Source organism: Haliaeetus albicilla, chromosome 26, assembly GCF_947461875.1.
Source record: "Haliaeetus albicilla chromosome 26, bHalAlb1.1, whole genome shotgun sequence".
NCBI classification, from domain to species: domain Eukaryota; kingdom Metazoa; phylum Chordata; class Aves; order Accipitriformes; family Accipitridae; genus Haliaeetus; species Haliaeetus albicilla.
In genome coordinates, this window is record NC_091508.1 from 7,233,314 (window position 1) to 7,252,934 (window position 19,621).

Consider the following 19,621-nt stretch of genomic DNA (forward strand, 5'->3'; position numbering starts at 1 on the left):
TACAGTGTGTCCCCGCTCCAGGGAGATGACAGTGTGGGAGAGAGGAAGGAAACAGATCAATTGGTGAGAAGTGAGGCTTGAGCAAATGTAGAGGTTGTCTACCTGGGGACTCTTTGAGTTACAATTAATTTTTGAAAGTCCTGAAATTAATTTATTTTAGTTCCCAACCTCATGCTACCTTAAGTTTTAAGATGTGCTAGCTCACAGTGTGGGAATCTCAGCCCAGGAATTACCTGCTGCCAATAAACTGCAAATTGAGGTTGTACACTTGATTTAACACCAACACTTTTTTTTCTTAATCTATCCCTTCCCTTTTCTCTTCAATCCTTCCCTCCCCTGAATGTCCTCCCTCCCCTTCTCCCTCAGGCCTGTATAGATGAGAACCTGGACATGGTGAAGTTCCTTGTAGAAAATGGAGCCAATGTGAACCAGCAAGATAACGAGGGCTGGACCCCTCTTCATGCAGTGGCATCGTGTGGCTATCTGAACATAGCAGAGTGAGTGAGTTTCAGGCTATTCTGGGTATTTATAACACTTTCCACATCTTCCTCTTCAGAGCAGGTACACAGGCGATTGATGCTCTGAGACTTATACAGTGTCTTGGGAAGCAATGCTGAAAATAGATGCATTTCTCCTGTTACTGAATTCTTAATTTGTGGGGATTAAGGTGGAGCCTGCAACTGGTTGCCTTTGGTGATCCCATTACAGTGACTTATGATTCATTAGATACTTTAGCTGAAATGCCAAGCAAAAGGGAAACACGACGGCTGACAGGCAGGCACACTAATAGAAACTTGTAATGAAGCACAGCTCTGCTGCTGCTGACTGTCTTTGCTGTGCGCTTCCATCAGCAGGGAGCCCATGCAGAATTTTAAGTGTTACCTAAGAGCGATTTGGGATTTTGTTCCTCTAACTGAAAAGAATTCTGTCTCTGTACAAAATGTATGTTAGTGTAATTACATGCATATAGGTATTCTGGTGTAAACCCCAGATGGCGGATACCATCAAAAGAATTCAAAGAGAGAATGCACCAGCACTTACCCTTGTTGTGAGGCTTTGCAAAGCAACTGTTTTCTTAGCATAGACAGGCCTATGTGAGCAGTGCTGCAGTTGTGTGGAGACTTTTGAGAGAGAAATGCAATGTTTGGGCTCTGGAGTCACCAGTATACCAACAGCATTGTTTCTTTTTCTTCACATTCAGATCTTCTGTTTCTGTTTCTTGCATACTGTCTCACAAAAGATGGAAAAGTAGATAAAAGTAACTGCTTGTTACTTAACTCACTTAGAATTAGAGCATTGTCTCATCTATTTTTTGTTTTGCTTACAACACAAGATATTGGGCTCAGTTTGGACATAACCAGGTGAAATTCTGTGGCCTGCCATAGAGAGATTAGATAATCCAGTGAGTACAAACATGAAATACATATGAAAGAAAAGACAGTAAGTATAACAGAGAGTTTTGTCCAGTAGATGTTTATAGCAAAGCAGTAACCAGCTATAAGTGACGCCCAACAAAGATTTGACTCTTCTTGGCACAGTTTCTGATTCCAGGGTTTGAAATAGCATTCCGCAGCTGATCTTGAGCGTTCACTATGCTCACAAAGGACTAATAGCCTGTTTGTCCCGGAGGAGATACTGATACCAGACTACTTGTGCACCAACATGTTGTTCTGAGACTTTGAGAATTGCTCATATATATGACCTGGAGTGCTAGAATAACTGGAACCAAAGAACAGGCAAACATAAATAGTAGTTTCCCAAGTGAAATAATTTTTCTGAGATAAAAGCTGCATTATAGGTTAGAAGAATAAGGGAAAAAAAATAGTATTTCTCAAGATAGTCGTCTACAATATATTCTAACAAAAAAAAAATAAATCTTTTGTGGCTCACTTATTTCTGTGTGTTGTACTCCTCCTGGAACAGTTCTTAGCTTTTTGGACGATCCTTTATCAGTTTGGTTTTTCTTCTTCTCAAATACTAGTTCTTCAAATGAAAGATATTATTATTTTTTTACCAGCCATTTAGTCCACCACAGCTACCAAAAAGTTACCAAAATTTGAATACTGATAACTATTTCTCGAAGGCATTGAAAATAGATTTTAAAACAAAACCAAGAAAAAATATCTTCTCCTATCTCACCCTCCTATATCTGTGTGTTTAAACAAATACTTTTTTACTTCCCCAAATTTTACTGGTTACAAGATGGGCAAGCTGAAAAAAAGACATTAGTTGTTCTGGAATGAACTTTTGGTATAGTTATAAAAAGACAAATTAAAAAATTTATGATGGCTTGGCTTATCTTTTTTTAATTACTTTAAAAAAAAAGCATAATCTATCAGGTTAGTGCAAGAACTAGGGGTATTTGAATAACTATAGAGAAACAGAAACTATGAGCTATGAACTGGGGACCTTGCATTTAATAATGAACTTTTTTAGTCTAGAAATTTGATAAGAATAAGATACTCATTTGGTAATTGAACTTGAATGACAAAGCCAAATATTTTGTTCTGCTACTTGGTTTACTGTATAAGTTGCACTGAAACCTGCACACAAGGTCTAATATGTTGGTATGGGTCTCATTCATGTAGGTACTTAATTAGTCATGGAGCCAATGTGGCTGCTGTGAACAGTGAAGGTGAAGTCCCGTCTGACATCGCAGAGGAAGCAGCCATGAAGGACCTGCTTCTGGAACAAGTAAAGAAACAAGGTAAATCAGTAGTGGGATTGAATATGTGAGAGTTAGACCTCTAAGAGTTTCTATAAGAAAATTCTGTTGGCTTACTGTCTATAGGTGAAGAGATCTGAAATCTGGCCCAAGAGGCAGCTGACAAATTTCGCTTTGGTAGCAGAACAGTGGAACAGATGCAGAAGGTTTGTGGTGTGCAGTCTCTGTCCTTAATAGGATTCTTCAAAACAAGACACCACAGTACTGAAAGCTGATGCATTAGATCTGTTTGCTTTTAAAGTGAGATTTAATTCTGACCTCTGGTATCAATGAAAGGTCTTGTTTCACTAAGACTTGATAATACAGAGGTGAGATTTACAGCCCTACCAAGAGCAGGGACTGGGAAATGATTTTGCCTGGCCTGGAGTGACCTGCTTTATCCTGATGCTTCCGTAGACTTCTGCAGCCTGTCTGCTCTGCCATTTCCCCTTTCTCATCAGGTATGCCTGTCTGAGGGGCTGCTCTCTGTGCTGTCCCTGCAAAAACATCACTGGTGGAAGAAATGTCAGACAGTATAACTTGTATTATAATTAAGAAATGCTTCATCAGTGTAAAATTTTCTTTATACTGATGAAATTAATCTGTGAGTGGTTAGGTGTCTGTACACATGTGTAAGAAGTTTAAACCCTATCTATGAAGTTCATCAAGAATGTTTTTGAAGGATGCATTTATCTATGGGGGAAGTGATGAACCGAGGCAAATTGAGCTGATACAGACCAAACTATCCACATTGGATATGTATGGACTGCATATTTAGCCTTGAGAAGAGAAAGTTGACAGGGGGATCTGTTGTACTCCACTATCTTGAGGGAGGCTATAGAGACAATGGAGCCAGACTCTTCTCAGAGCTGCACAGTGACAGGATGAGAGGAAAAAGTCATAGGGTTGAATGAGGGATGTTCTGAGGAAAAGTGTTTCCTAGGAAAGTGCTGGAACGGGGACCCAAGGAACTTGTGGAATCTCCATCACTGGAGGTAGTCAAAACTCAGCTGCATTCAGCTCTGAGCAAATTGATCTGGGTTTGAAGTTACCCTCCTTTGAGCAGGGAATTTGGGCTAGAGACCCCCAGAGATTCTTTCCAGTCTAGATTATTTTATGACTGCAGGTTGATCTTGGGGTTGTTTGCATGCTGGATTGAATCCAGTCCTCTCCAACAGATATATTCTGCTTGATGCATGGTGGTTACTTTTATTTTTGAAGCTATTTTCAGGTATAGTTAGGAAGAGATCAGTCCCTTGCTACTTTGTGAACTGTGTTACTGTTCCACTGGTGAGTTTGTAGCTGTCCATCTGAGAACTAGTTGTTATTTCTGTTACTGTTCCTCTTGGAAGATTGATGCAGGATCATGTTCCTTCTGGTAAATAGAAGCTTTTTACTTTCTACTCTAGTATTTTTGACAAGGTTGTTCTTATTTTGTTCCTCTTTTCCCTCCACTTTGAAATAAGCTTAAATAGCCCTTCTCCCTTAAATTTAATCTACTCACATATTTAAAAAGAATTGTGTTGGTAGTCAACGTTTGTTTTACTGGGCTGTCCAAACCATGCCCTGTAAGATTTCAACCATGTTATTAGTGTGTACAGTTCTTGATACCTACTTTAAAGAGAGACAAGTTACACTGATAGAAAGAAAGGATCTGTATCTTTCTGGGCATCTAGGGAAGCCTGACTGCAAGAAGAGACAGGCATGGTTTGGACAGCCCAGTAAAACAAATGCTGACTGTAGACACAATTCTTCATGTAATTCTGCCTCAACTGCAGATATTTTGCCTGACACTTGTTGGGATTCTGCTTGGCTTTTTCATTGCTTCACCACATTAGCGGCATCCTGCTAAGATGCCCTGAAACAACCATCTGTCTCCACTGAGAAGCTTCCCATTGACACAGTTTAAAAGGATCATAATTGCTGGAGTAAATGCGTTATAAACTTTAAATAAGTGTCCATCCAGCTCTGTAGCCTGTCTTCAATGGCAGCTAAAAGCAGCTGCCTGGTGCAAACTATAACAATGGGACAAGCGTGTATGATTCCTTTCCCAAACATTTTCCCAGCCTCCAGGCACTGTACCTCAAGAAATTCCTGAGCCAGATGGGCTTTCTCTGTGCTCATGAATCCCCTGTGGCTTTCTGTTTCATGAACTTCTGCAGTCCTTCTTGGGAACATAATGTATAGCATTATGTTTAATGACTACAGATTTCTCTAATCCTTATTCTGCAGCCAGTTGTATTTCTGATCTTTGCAGCATCCTGTGGTAGTGGCTTTCACAGTTCAGACCCTGAGTTAAGTGTTTTCTTTTGTTCTGTTTTGAACCTAATGCCCCATAATTTAATTGGGAATCATGTCATTCTTATACTGAAAGAACTAATCCATAGGGACAGTTGCTCTTCAACATCCTTCTTGGTTTTTGAGATATGTCATCTTGTCCTTCATATTTTTTCCTGAGTCAGTGAGCTCTAGTCTGATTAATCTTGTATGGAGCTATATTGTACTTCTGATTGATACATCATCCTTACAGGACCTCATTGTAATGAAAACTCCACTTACAAAAACAAGTTAAAGATAGTTTTGCTTCTTGTTGGTTTAGTGACAATTGACACAGCCCATCAGCTAAACCTACCTGGCCTCTCCACATCATAGCAACCTTTTCCTAGGGTGGGAAACTTCTCCCTCTTGTTATCAGAAAGCCCCATAGTCCATGTCTCTGTTATACCAGATGTATTGATGGACTTACTTGATCTGACTTCATCTAAAGCAGATCTCTTAAGCCATCAGGTTAGTTTTTGGGGTTTTTTTTTTGCTTTCTATCCCCAAAATAATTTAGAATTGTGTTTTGTCAGAATCTAGTGGTTTGCTGCTCAGTGGAGTTAACTAAATATTTCTTTTGGCGTGCCTGGCACTAATGGCTCTGGTGCAGCACAGAGATCTCTGTACGTGCAGCTTGCAAATCATACTGAATTTTAAGTGAGCATACAGTTGGGGTTGTGCTGCTCTTGCAGGTGGCATCTTAGGATCATCTCTTCAGATCTGCACTGTAGATTATACTCACACTGTTGTTTAATTCAGTTTGTAAGGCTGTTGTTCATGACTTGGTTATTTCAGTCTAGGACACTGCATATTTAGAGCACAATCATTCCACCCGTAGTTGGTTCACAGTTGAGCTAGTAGTTAGTTGGGCTGGTTTGCAACCAGAAGTTCAACTTTCAGATTATTTTTTTTTTTAAGTCAGACAGCTTTGAAGTCTTTGTCAGTGATGCAGTAGTTCTCCCAACTCCTAGAAAATGCTTTTGCTGATTTTTGTGCAAGATTACAAAGAGGTTACTAATATTGTATAGCAAATGAAACATAGGGCAAGTTTAACATGTTCATGAGAGCTTTCACTTGATATTATCTTCTTCTGTGCTTCACCTTCTTAGGTGTAGACCTAGACCTGGCGAGAAAAGAAGAGGAGCAGCAAATGCTACAGGATGCCCGACAGTGGCTGAACAGTGGGAGAATTGAAGATATAAAGCAGCCTCGAACAGGTGCCACAGCTCTTCATGTTGCTGCGGCAAAGGGCTATTCTGAAGTCATGAGGTAGGAGCTCCTTCCCAGGGCTGATGCATTGATTCAAGACTGTTTTTTGTAAGAAACACATCTAGCTTTATAGTTGAGAGAAATCTGTTTCATACTGAGATTTTCAGGCTGCTGTTTGTCAAAAGGCTCTGTAGATTTATGTGCCCAACCATAGTGGTTCACCTAGAAATATTTAGGGACTGGAAGATTCCCTTTCATACCTCTAGGCCTTTAAAGTGATGAAAGGTTTTCAGAGACTGAGACATAAATTAGAAGGTTTAATTTTCACTATTAGAGCAATAGTTTTAGGACTAGCAAGTAAAACAGTATTAGAGGATAAAAATACAGTTTCAGCCTACAAAGTAACAATGCATGCTGTATGACAATCACAAACACCCCAACGCTTTAAGTGACCAGTTTCATGGAAAAATGCAGTGTCCAGCCCTGTCTCGTTGCCCCCTGCCCCTTGATGCTACTGCTCCTGCAGCCATCAGGAGTGACAGAGGGATTCCAACACATAGCAGTTCTGCTTCTACCACTCTGGTACTAACAAGCTTATTAAGAAAATGAACTTGCCCAATGTAGTGTTTCCTGGCAATAAAGCATGACTGTTTTTACAGGTAAGGTCAAATTAATGTTTCCAACAGTAAAGCTTTCTTCTCTACTCTTTATGTATGGGTGGAGCTGCCCATAAACATCATCAAGGTTATTCTACTACCTAGGTTAAAATGCCTTCTGAAAGTTCATCCATCTTGATCCTTAATTTCATAGTTTTAAGTGGCATGACTTGATGTGTAAGAGCTGTTTCTTGTCAAGCTCTAGTAATTTTGTTATTCTCCATGTTTCCTATTAGTATTCATTCATTAGAGCTTGTGATTGAGTTATAAGCTGTGTGTGCCTGTACCGTGCCCAAGAACAGTAATCTAACACAGCTTATGTGGAATAGAAATGTAATATCTCCTCAGTTTGAGGTGTTGGTCCCATGGACTTCCAGTGGGGGGTTGTATATCCAGTTCTCCTCAATGAAGGCTTTATTCACTGTTTGTGGGGTGACTTAGTTCTGGACAGCTACTCCTTGGCATTAATTGTTGTAATGATAAACAGATCTCACAGAAGGCTGACATTATTTCACTCTTGTGTATTTTATGGTCACCCTGTAAGTTAAAATACAAAGCTTCAGTGACTTAAACCAAAGGGGCTGAAAGTCAGGAGCTAGCCAACTCTCAAATGAGATGTGGAATTTGTCTGTGACCTTGAGTGTCACAGCAGCTATGTTCCTCCCTTTTGCCAGCTGGAAAATCAACATAAAGTCAGCACCTAATTTAAAATTTCTTTCACAGAGAAACACACTGCTGCTATGGTATGACTGTGTTTTTATTTAGCACAGTAACGCATCGGTGTAAAGCTGCAGGAGTTTCAAAACTGTAGGTGCCATTCTGGGGTTGTGCTGGATTTCCCTTGTGCTGTAGGAAGGTGGCTCTGGATGGTGGGATTTCCCATGATGGAAATTTTCAGTAGCTGTTTTACCAGATTTGCAGAATTCCCCTCGGATGCTCTTCAATATTTAAGCAACTTGGATAATAGTCAGTTTTGATACATGAGCTGCTCAGTGCTTTCATCTGATCACTGGAGTACCAGTGTGCATGTGTCTCTGAAGCTTCAGACTACAATTGACTCTCTTCTCTTTGTTTTGTCTTTAAATATTCAAGCTCCAGATGCTATGAAACACTAGTGCTCTGGTCTGATTGAGGAGGGAGTGGGTGGAAGGTGCACAGCAGTAAATGTAATGCGAGGGTGTTCCAAGGCAGGTTCACTTGGGTAAGACTTGCTTTAACTGTGCAAGGATTAGTCTGCAAAAATGCATATTGAGTTGTTTAACCCAAATGTGGGTTATTTAACTTGCAAACTTCACATCTGTCAATCACAGTAATGTCACTGCTTCTTACCTGGCAGTCCTGCTGGCATCATCTCCTTATGGACCGTTCCTACCATGTGGCCTTGTTCTCTGGTAGAGCCAAGGCTGAGCTCCAGTTACCAAATGTCCTTTTCCTGCCAGGTGCTGTGCTTGCTGTGCTTGGCTCCTTGTTAAGGAGATGGCAGTCTGCAGAGATGTTGTTTGTTTGCTTAGTGCCCAAGCGAGTCTGGTGTCTCTCGTCCATTGGAGCAGGAGTTCAGACTGGGTGACCGATGCCAGAACATTAAGGTGTTCTCCCAGTTTAGGACATGCTTAAAGAGAACCTTACCAATTAGACACATTCCAGCAGGTTTTACAGCAAAGTCACTTTGTTTACTGCCCTGTTCTGTTACAGTTACAAGCACATCAAGTGGGCTGTTTTTTAGGTGAATGAACAAGTTAAGAGACTACCGGCTTATTGTGGACCATGCTGCCTACTCTGTGGCTCATGGTGTTAACTATTCTGTGTCAAGAAGTCATTCTCAGGTGGGCAGAAATCAATACTGCTTCTTTCCTCAGGCTCTTGATCCAGGCTGGGTTTAATTTGAATGTCCAGGACAATGACGGCTGGACTCCGCTCCATGCTGCTGCGCACTGGGGAGTGAAGGAAGCTTGTTCCATCCTGGCTGAGGCACTGTGTGATATGGACATCAGGAACAAGCTGGTTAGTATGCACAGATGTTGGCACAACTTATGCAATGTATTTTATAGCCAGGTGAATATCAACTTTATTGCCTACCACTTGATCCAACGCAATGACAAAGTTACATGGTGAGCAGTTCTCCTAGCGTGTGCAGTGGAGCATTTAGAAGTGTCAGAAAATAAAGAATCTTGACTGCAGGAAGGCAGAAAAATTTCAAGTGTTACTGGAAAAGATCATGATTCAACTTTAGGACCAAGATTGTAAGAAAGGATAGGGGCTAATCTGTGTCTTCCTGTTTTAGTATAATCCTGACAAATTAAACAACAACAAAAAAGACAGTCTTGGAGTGCAGAATAATACGCTAATATTGAGGTGTAATGCACTGAAAACTAGTGAACCCTTGAGAAACTGGCAGCTTTAAATCCTTCCTGTTCTACTATATTGGTCATAAAAAGGGAAATTGAAAAATTGACTCAGATTTGTGAGAAATGAGTAAAGAAAAATAGGATGGAAGAAAAACAAAAGAAAAGGAGAAAAAAAATTCCTCTTCCATCCAAATAGTTGGAAGTTTTTCCTTGAAGAGCCCGTGGATTTTCAAGAGCCGATGTGTGCTTGTCCAGGGTTGTTCTTTGCGTTCCCCTCCATGCTGCGATGCCCAGGCAGTGTCTGTGAACCACTTCCTGCTGGAGCAGATTCAGTTGTGCCGTGGCTGCTTCTGGGGGAGGAAATGAGGTTGTAGTACTTGGAACAGCACCAGGGAATGAAAGCAGGCAAGATAATTTGATAAGAGAAATGTGGCACTGTATGATTTGAGTGCATCTGTCTGTACTGGAAACCCATGTAAAAGAAATGGCTCTATAAGAAGGAGCCATTTTAGCGTGGTGAGGTTTTGGCGTCAAAGTACAGGGAGTCTTTTTTGCTTTACGTGCTTTTAGGTGCTTTTCCAAAGTGTTCAGAATGTGTGGGTTTTGTATTGTGCTAAGCTTGAAAAGAAACAGACACAGTTGTATTTGCTGCATTACCTGCTCTGTCCAGTCAAGGATTGTTAACTTGCTAGGTCAGATAGCCAAGGGAACCTGTATTTATTTGATCCCTAGCCATCAGGTTTCATTATGTGTTGTTAGCTATAATGGTTATTATAGCTTTAGTTATGGTGAAAATGTAACTGATTTCTTGTTTTGGTGCCCCGAAGTAATTTTTCTGTTTTATTTTGTAAATGGCTATGGATGTGGAAATGGCTCCCAATTTTTTTGGCCTGCTGATGATTGGCAGTCTTTCAGAAGGTTCAAATACACGATGATACAGTAGAACGGGTTGATCACATTCCTTCACAGTACAAGAGAGTACTTTTTGGAAACCTGGAAACTCAAATATGTTAGTCCTGGCTGTTAGATTTGAGCAGCAGTAATCAGGGAACTGCACTTCAATGATTAAGGTTGCTCTGATCATGGATTGAGTCATAAAAGTACCATCGCTGTCACATGGCTTTTCCTACTCTGGAGTGAAACAGAGTATGTTACTCAGCATTTGGGGAGGGAGGATGTGGAACATAATTCACTTTTGTTCTTCATTGGTAAATAGTGCTTTTTTGAATATTAACACCATGCCATACTGGATATCCTCTTGTCTTCTCTTATTGCATCAGGGCCAGACACCATTCGACGTGGCTGATGAGGGACTAGTTGAGCATTTAGAAATGCTGCAGAAGAAACAGTCTGTGGTGAGTTTCTGGCAGATCATTTTCCACCTCTCCAATTACCTTTTCACACACGGGTGTTCTCTAAGACATATGGTGTCAACAGACGCAGGAAGCTGAGGCCCAGCTATTTTTTTTTTGTTAGTCATTTGGAATCTTTAATTACACCTATATTTTTAATAGCTAGAAATCTAGAAAACTGGATGACTGCATCAAGAAGGTCAGTAGTGTGCTGGCATGCAGAATTATATAAACTGGTAAGGAATGTATAGTTCATCTTTGGAATTGTTATTATTCTGCAGTTGCTTTTCTTAGCTGGCAAGCTCTCTAGCATCAAACTGCTCTTTTCTTAATGAGTGATTACTGAAGTCAACTTTGTGTTTGCATCTAAGGAAATATGCTGTCTGTGTTGAGAAAGAGATCTGTTACCATGTCTGCCTTTCTTACAATAGGGAGACTTTTGATTGAAGGAGAAGAAATTACAAACTTCAGGGAATTCTGGACTAAAAGAATTGGTGATTTCAAAACCATATTAAATTGCCATTTCATAGTGCAATGGAGATATTGGAAGGAGTTATAGGCAGAAAGCTGGGATAAAAAAAGAAAGCAAAAATATATCTTGATCAAAGTAAAGCCTGTCATCAAGCCAGAAAGTTGTTTTTGGATTGCATTTTATTGTATTTCATCTGGTCTACTCAATTACCTCATTTGGGTGCTTCCAAAAAACAAACCAACCTTCTTTAAAAAAAATTAAAAATGGTAAGTATCATTTAAAACATTGGATTCAGAAACGGACATAATGAGAACACTGCTGATAAAACCCAGTAAAGTATTTTGAGGAACTGACAAATGTGGGTGGTAGAACTCAAGCTCTGATCATAATGCAGCTGCTGTCATCCTTAAATAGCATCCTTAACATTCACAGAAACTTTTTAAAAATTAATCAGCTTCTCCCTAAATGAGGTGTTGATAAATACTATCAGTGTTGTATTTTGGATTTCCTCCTATCTCACTACACCAGGATTCTGCAGATAACTGCACTCCTCAGAAGAAAAAGAAAAGGAAAAGCAAAACAACAACAAGAATTTTTCTGGATGGGTGCTAGCCCATTTTTAGGCCTGATTCACAGGGGCTAGCAACCCCCCTTGTTCTCTATATAGTAGCACTATATAAAGGCCTTCATTTATTAAATTAGTGTAGCAAACTATAGTAGAACTGGGAAGAAGAGAAGAATTCAGATTTTATCACAGGTTTTGGGGTTTTTTTTAAGTGGATTTTTTTTTTAATAGAAATGCTATTTTATCATGTGTGTTTATCATGTGCCATTTTTATCACTTAAATAGAAAAGTTACATTTGTTAAGGATGAAATAGGCAGTTCCATGACATTCCTTTAAGTACACTGTTTCACTTTCAAAATGGCTCTCAAATCGGTGGGGTTTTTTAAGTCTAAAGCTTGTAGAGGAACAATATGCTGTCCTTGCTAAAAGATTTGCTGCTGTTATTGGAGAGAAGACGGGATTTTGTGTGCTGGAAGCAATTAATTTAATTTAAGTTTCGATTTTTTTTCCCCAATCTCTGAATTACCTGTGAATGGAGCAGGCTGTTTCCTGCACTTCCTTTTGCTGTGCTCCAGCAGTTTGTTCTATTTAACAACATGCTGTACCCCAAGTTTTGGCTCTTTGCTGGACTCCATGTAGCTTTTCCCACATTCAGAATTTGCAGAGCTTTTTCTTCTTATGCCTGGTGTCAGCTCCTATCAAAAGAGAAAGAATAACTAGGCTAGACATGACACAAAAGAGAAAACCCTTAAAAGTGAGCCTGTAATTGCCATCCCTTTTTCTACCTCAGCTGTGTCTGTGCTTCTAGAAGGTACTGAAACAATTTTTTGGTTACTCTTTTGTCCATCAGTGGTGACAAAATTAATATTGCTGCTTGCTGGGCAAAATATTTCAGTTGCTGCAGTGATCACAGGTATTCTTGTGCAATGACTTAATGCTGGCATTTGAGAGATTTAAGACGTGACCCATCCTCATGGGCGATCTATCGGTTACCTGTAAAGGGCATACTTGAATGCTTTTCTCTGAGAGCAAGTAAATAATAGGTACAAAGCCAGCACATCTTTAACTGGATCTAGCCTGTTTTCATGGGCATACAAACACATGTGGACAGATCTCCAGCACTGTGTCTACATGGGCAGATGCAGGGCAGTGCTGCAGAAGTCAGGATTTGACACTGGGTCTCAGCAGGGACTGCTGCAAACTTGTCTGAAGGTTTTATTAAATTGCAGCTTGAGTCTAAGGACATGCTGGGTGTGTAGCTGTGCCCTTATGAAGCTCTAGTGCAAGACATCCAGTGCTCTTGCAGATGTGCATCTGTTGAATTAGCTTGTTAAACAAATCCACAGTATTTTTTGTCTAATGAGGTTGGGATGGCCTTATGCTGTGGTAATTATTGGATTGTGCTTTGGTGGCTTGTTAAGATGTGTCTTTTCATTCTTTCTCCAATCTTCTTGGACTTTTTGACAGTTGCGAAGTGAGAAGGAGACGAGGAATAAGCTAATTGAAGCTGACATGAATGGCAAGCCTCAAAGCGGACTCTTCACCAAGTATGTCTCTTTCTTCTTTGTTGAAAAGAAGCTGCACAGAGAGTCATGGGAGACCAGCTTCACCTGTTAGCAGTCAGCTGGCCTCAGCTGTTTTAAAAAAAGTTCACTGCTGTTCATGTTCATTTCATGGTTTCTTTTAAATTTGAGTTCTCTCAAATACAATTTTAGCTGTTTCTTAATATAGTCACTGAATGGTAGAACCATTGGGCTGTTGGGCTGGTGCTTGGTCCCCCTTCTTCTGCTCTTGCTGAGTAGCGATTTGACCTTTAGGCTGAGAACTGCACCTTTGCAGCTGCACAGGGCCATACAGCCAAGCTGATGGGTTGTGTTGCACTAGGAAAAGAGAAACCACATTTTTCTGGAATGAGAAATACTTGCAAATTTAGGAAATGTGAGAGTGGCACTGGAATCCGTGGCAAATGGGCAGTGCTGGAAGTGCTGGGATGTTGAGTCTGTAGATGGATTTTGCCCTTTTGCTCATTCTATATGTAGCAAATCATGTTTATGTGTTCCTGAGAAGTAGAACTCAGAAATAATTTGCTCACCTGGTAGTCGCTAAAATTTCTATACCTTGCAGCAAAGAGAAGATTCTTTATGACGAAGACACGCTGAAGTCCATGGAAATGGAGGAAGAGAACAAGGACTCTAGCAGCTCTAGTTCTGAAGAAGAGGAAGAAGCTGAAGAAGATGAAGTTTCAGAATCAGATGCTGAAAAGGAGTCAGGTAAGACTTAGTACAGTCTTAGATTTAATAATTATCCTAGCAATATTAGGGGATCAGTTTGAAAAGTGCCTTTTTTTTTTTTTTTTTTGCGTAGTTGTTAAAGACATCCTGAAAGTCTTACTTCCAGTGTATATGTATAGAATATGGAGAACTCTGTAGCTAGTGTACTAAAAAAGCTGATCTAAATGTAGCATAATTTAAAAAAAAAAAAGCTGCAGATAGTATTTTAAACTCTACTTCCAGTTCACTTGAATTTAAGATAACACATTGTTCATAGGTTGTTCTTAAACAGTAGTTATTTTCTTGTTGACCAGTTTCAAGGTGAATATTTCAGTTACTGCAAGATGGTAGAAAAGCAATTGAATGTGTAGGAAGGTAATAGCCTATTGTATTTGGATCAGAGAAATGAAATGAGGGGCTGAAGCTGTTCGCTGTAATTATAGAGTTGAGGAACTTTTTTCTGACTGTGATGTATAATAATTGCAAAACATAGTGGAAAATAAAGATTAATTACATCGAGTCATGTTAGCCTTCATGTTGTAGCATATTGCTAGCATCCTACTCCCCTTCTTTTTCCATAATTTCTGTGGCTTCCTTAATTAGTTTAAACAGCATGTATGCACAGTACAGAAAGTTTAAATAAAGATACTTAATTTTACAGTAAGCCAAGACTTAATTGTACTTAATATTTCTGCAAACAGAGATGGTTCTTGGACTATGATGTGTTTAATGTTTAAACTACTTTTAACATCAGCTTACTTGGCCTATATCCCAATATACTAATAAATAAGTCCTTGCAGAGAAGTGTAGTTTACAGTTTTGTCCTGCTTCTTGTGCCAGTAAAATTGTCACCTGTGTTCTAATTGCATCGGTTATGATGTTTATCACAGTATGAGAGGTGTTGAGAATCCTGGCTGGTCTTTGCAGAGCTGGTAGTTACAAAAGCTATTTGGGTATGACAGTAACATGGTGAAATAATCTTCTGGCTTTTAAATAAAGCAAATGTAGTGGAGAAGTCAGCAGAAGAAGCAGACATGCAGTAGAAGTCACATTTATTTGCTCCATAAATCAGGGTTTTACTAGAGAGTAGCCCTGTATAGCTACATGCCAATTCTTGTAAACATGGTAGGAACTTGACCAAAACACCTCTAACGTATGTATAGGTATAAGAATTGGAGCTATGTGGTGTTTAACTGATTCAGGAACAGCGTTAAGATCCTTCAGCAAGGAAAATGCTACAGCACTCAGCATTAAATTTTGTGTAAAGCCAGAACAGGTCTTTCTATTGAGTTAAATCACTGAGCAAAGCGCATTATACTAATCTATTTCAAACCACTAAAGCTAAATCAAATTGAAGACAAAAAACATTCAAGTAATGATTAAACATCAGGCTTTAGGCTTTGTTACCTGTGCTCTCCTCTCCTAGAGAGATTATTGGCTCCTTTGAGAAATTTCAATCAGAACTGAAACCCTACCTTGTAAACTTCTCAAATCTCTAATAAAACGAACATGAACTTGTCCAGCTGGATGTAGACCTAGTTGTCACATATGTGAATGGGGTGCACGTTTTTGGTGATCTTTTAAAAACAAGATTCATGAGTTAACAACATCAGCCCACATAGGAGGACTCCAAAGATGAGTAGGGATGAAAATAGCTTTTCATAGAACATTGTGTCACAGTATTATTGGTTTCAAAGACAGTCTTAAGAACAATTATGCTTTATTATCTGCTAGACATTTTAAATGCTTGGATGGATTACAGGAGACATGTTTTTGAAAACATGGAAATTATTTCCTTATTCCTCTTCATTTTCTTCTGAGATTTAATATTCACGTAGCTTTGTAATTCTGAGCAGAGAGATGATGACTGTTGTTCTAAAGTGTTCACAGTCCAGGTGAAGAAAAAAAAAAGCCAAAATATTGTTATGAGTGATCTTTTTAAACCAAAAAAATTTAACTCCTTTGGTAACTGAGCAATAAGGCAGAGCAAAGTAGAAGATGGCAGTATAATACAGAAGTTTATTTTGAGGTATGTTTTGAAGGGTCTCAGGTTGCGATAAATTTGTTGAATTTGCAGAGACTGTGGGAGGAGAAGAATTTTGAAGAGGTGAGCAGTGAAATTGCTGGAGTGCTTCAGAGAGTACCATGTTTCTTACAATCTGTAAGAAATTTGTATTCTTCAAACGAAGGAAGCTAAGTGCATTAATGCCATTTTATTCATCTTGAGGACAATTAACAGTTTGGCATTGGGTTGTATATAAAAAAGATCAGAATAAAATTCTATGGTCATTATCTGTGCTGGTAACTATTACAATACATAATTATTGTGAATTAAAGCAGGCCAGGGAGACTTTCAATGGTTTGTGTTGTGGTATTTTTAAAAACAAACAAAAAAACCAACCCTGAACCCAAAAAACTTTACGAAAAATTATATTTATGCCAAATTAGAGAGCTAAATTTTTAGTCTCACCAAATTTGTTTTGGGGAGATTGAACTAATCCTTGCTGGTTTCCCTTGATTGGAATTCATAATGTTTATTGCTGAAGTTTTAGTAAAATAAAATGTGGGATTCGCTCCTAAAGACAATGATGCCTATGATCATGCAGTGTCTCGTGCTGCTGGTACAAGGTACTTTTGCCTGTCCTTCTTCTGCAATTGACTCCTTTCGGTCACATTGCTCACAGTTAGAGTTCTTTCCAACCTGTCATTACAACTTAAGCTTGTGCCCTTGTAATTAGGCTTGACCTTAAAAGTTGACCTCTGTACTATAAAATTCCAGAATGGGCTACCAGTCACTATCTAGCCCAGCCTGTAAAGCCTGCTGGCAGTCAGGTCAGGTCTGTTCTCCCCTTCCTGCAATGTCAAGGACTCTCCTGTGTTTTACAGACTTCAGTCTCAAGAAGTCAGGAAATGGCAAGCATGTAATTTTTTGTCTGTATGCATTTCCATGGACTGCTGTATGCCAAGTCAGGCCTGCAAGGAGAAATGGGTAACCTACTGCCCCTTCCTAAAAGGGCTGTTTGAGAGTGCAGTGCATCTGAGTGTTAGGCTCAAGAAACTAAATACTCTGTTTAGATGGCTTTGTGTTATCTCAGAGCTTCCATCAAAGAGAGGGAAGGGTGGCTGAGACTTCAATATCATGCAGAATTCTCTAGGGGAGATGCATCTTTGTCTCTTTAATTTTGGATCTGTCAGTCCTGCTAACTGCGCATTATTTTTAAATGTTTCTCTTGGATTGCTCTTTTCTGTTTTCCGTGTCCTTTGAATCCTGTTTTCTAGGAGTGAGAACGTTTGTTTCAGAAAGATTGATCTTCACGCTCCAAGGTGCCATCCTCACAGATGCTCCCTACCAAACTGCTTTTTATATGTAATAGAAGATCTTTATTCACTGCACATACCTCATTTGCTAGTACTGTTTGGGTGCTTACAGTTAAAATGACTGTTTTTCAAAACCATGACTGTGTGGGCACTCATAGCTGCAAGGGGAGAAGGTTGTTTTGTTGGTGTAGGTACATAATTTCTCAGGCACCTTGCATGTGGCTGTGTTTGGTAAATACTCTCTCTCAGAGCCCTGTGCACTCCTGTCAACTGAACCTGTTGCCTGAGACACAGTTTCTGCTTACTGTCTCCCTGGTAATGTTTGGTGGATGTTCTTGTGTTAAGCATGGTGCATAGATACAAAAAAAATTTTAATACTGGACGATTGCACTTGTCTAACAAGCAGGAAGCCAGCTGTGAGCTTTTGTAAGGTTTGCTTAGCTTGCTTTGAGCCCTGTTAAAGATTTTTGTTGGGAATCAGTCCTAGCTTTGTGTAGAAAAACAGATTTTGCTGTAGAAGACCAGAAATTCTGCCCACCAGCAAAAGCAACTGCAGCAGCACCATGCAATGAAATCCACCACCAGGCCCACTCGGGGATGTGTGCTATAATGCATACTCATGTACTACAATAGGAATGGCACGTTCTGCTTTTCTTCTCAAGTTTTACAAGGGAAGAACAATCCCTGAGAGGAAACAAAACTGTGAATAAACAAAAAATCTGTTTGTCCTCCCTAAGGTGCTTTCTGCAAAGATTTTGCTTGTCTGTGGGGATGAAGTTCAAAAGCTTTGCCTGGCAAATGTAACCATCATATTTTTTAGTAAGTGGAAAGCCTCCTTGCAGAAAGCCCTGGTTAGCCTTGGCACTGACATCAGCTTTATGATCTAAGGCCTACTGAGGTCACAGCGGTGCTGAACTTGAGTTTAGTGCACACTGTGCTTGTAAAGAAAGGCCTTGGAAGTGCAATACTGAAACATATGGTTTCTCTTCTTGTTTAAAATTGTAGAAAGGAAGGAAGAGCCTTTTGCCAACCACTCCAGCCATGAAACCAGGCCTAGCATCACTGAGCAAATACCACCACCCGAGCCCAACTCCTTCACTGCATCTGCCAGAAGAGTAAGTGAATTTGGAATCAATGGGGACTCCAACAGTGCTCGAAAGCAGTAGGTTTCACTGGGAAGTGGATGCTCTGAAACTGATTTTCAGAGGAGTTGTAAGACTTGAATTTAGTAAAGCATGATAGTATGCTATTTTGACAAAGATGCTGTGTTAGCAACAGTATAGGACTGACCCAAAGGAGGATGTTTATATGATAAGGCTCCTCTTGAATCTCTTGCCCTCCAAACCAAATTGCGCTGTTCCCAAGAGAAACCCTGCTTACCGCAAGTGCTTTGTGTCGCTGTCAGTTCTGAGATAGCTGATTCCAATCTCTTACCAGCAGGAGATCTTTCACCAGAGCTGGTTCCTGCTGATGTATCAGTAGTGAATTTGGCATCATCATCTAAAGTGCCTCTGACTTGCCAAATTCAGTTGATTCAGTGGCATGATGTTACAGCCCAGTAAGTGGAGAGGATAAAGTTTGCATCTGACTACGATAGCTAGGCTATGAAAGCTTTTTAAAGGTGAAGTAGAGTTACTGAAATCTTATCTGAATTCTCCAGCTCTCATGTCACTCAGCTAGATGGCACCAGGAGACTCTGTGTTCTGCTGAGGACTTATGCTTCTGCTTTCTTTTTGCACCAGAATATAGAGAACAGCTGTGCAATGCAGGCACCTTGCTGAAGTCTGAAGCACTAGGTGCATGTTAGAAGGAAAATGTTTCTTGCTTAGTCACAATTTTTTATTTTTGACATGCTACTAAGTCTAACTTTTCATCCAGATCTAATGAAATAGAGCTCCTTTGGGCATTGTTCAACTCAGGCTGACTTAGCAGGGGAAATATTAAAGGTAGAAGGATACTAGGACATGTGAGCACTTTGGTTAACCTTTTCCCAGCTGCAAAGTATTGTTCTCACTCCTTTGAGCTGTTTAATGCAGAATAAGGCTGTGAGGGTATAGAAGTGGGCCTCTGTGCAAAGCAGTTATTAATTTGACCTCAATCACTAAAAATCAGCTACTTTACCTTTTCTGACATGTTTGATTCTTCTGTAACTCTCTTTGTCAGATTGGGTTTTATGTGGGAAAATGAGTGCTTGTGTTGCCCTCCATTTGTGGAGTTTGTAATATGTTGTCCAGAAATTACAAAAGGCGGCTTTTACTGTGGATTTGAGCTTTCTCTGAGGAAAGTGTCAAAACTACATTAAAGCATTAGAGCTGTGTAGCTCAGTAGACTGGAAGTGCTAGAATTAGTGGAGTACAGATTAACTCTGTGCATCTGCATTAAAATAACATTAGCTAAGAAAAATTGCTAA

The 19,621-nt window shown here is 39.7% G+C and overlaps 1 protein-coding gene across 8 annotated transcripts in view; it reads left to right on the forward strand.

Annotated features, from left to right (window-relative positions):
• PPP1R12B (protein phosphatase 1 regulatory subunit 12B) overlaps nucleotides 1-19,621 on the forward strand; it is a 125,422-nt gene that overhangs the window by 31,939 nt on the left and 73,862 nt on the right. For 6 of the 8 annotated variants that reach the window (XM_069772051.1, XM_069772054.1, XM_069772053.1 and 3 more), the window contains exons 2-9: nucleotides 367-497; nucleotides 2,589-2,707; nucleotides 6,133-6,292; nucleotides 8,745-8,889; nucleotides 10,514-10,588; nucleotides 13,091-13,170; nucleotides 13,748-13,893; nucleotides 18,217-18,326. In XM_069772051.1, coding sequence (XP_069628152.1) covers nucleotides 367-497; nucleotides 2,589-2,707; nucleotides 6,133-6,292; nucleotides 8,745-8,889; nucleotides 10,514-10,588; nucleotides 13,091-13,170; nucleotides 13,748-13,893; nucleotides 18,217-18,326 — 966 coding nt within the window. Of the gene's footprint in view, nucleotides 1-366; nucleotides 502-2,588; nucleotides 2,708-6,132; nucleotides 6,293-8,744; nucleotides 8,890-10,513; nucleotides 10,589-13,090; nucleotides 13,171-13,747; nucleotides 13,894-15,970; nucleotides 16,075-18,216; nucleotides 18,327-19,621 lie in introns of those variants that run through there. The other 2 variants (XM_069772058.1, XM_069772057.1) reach the window with 2 other exon arrangements.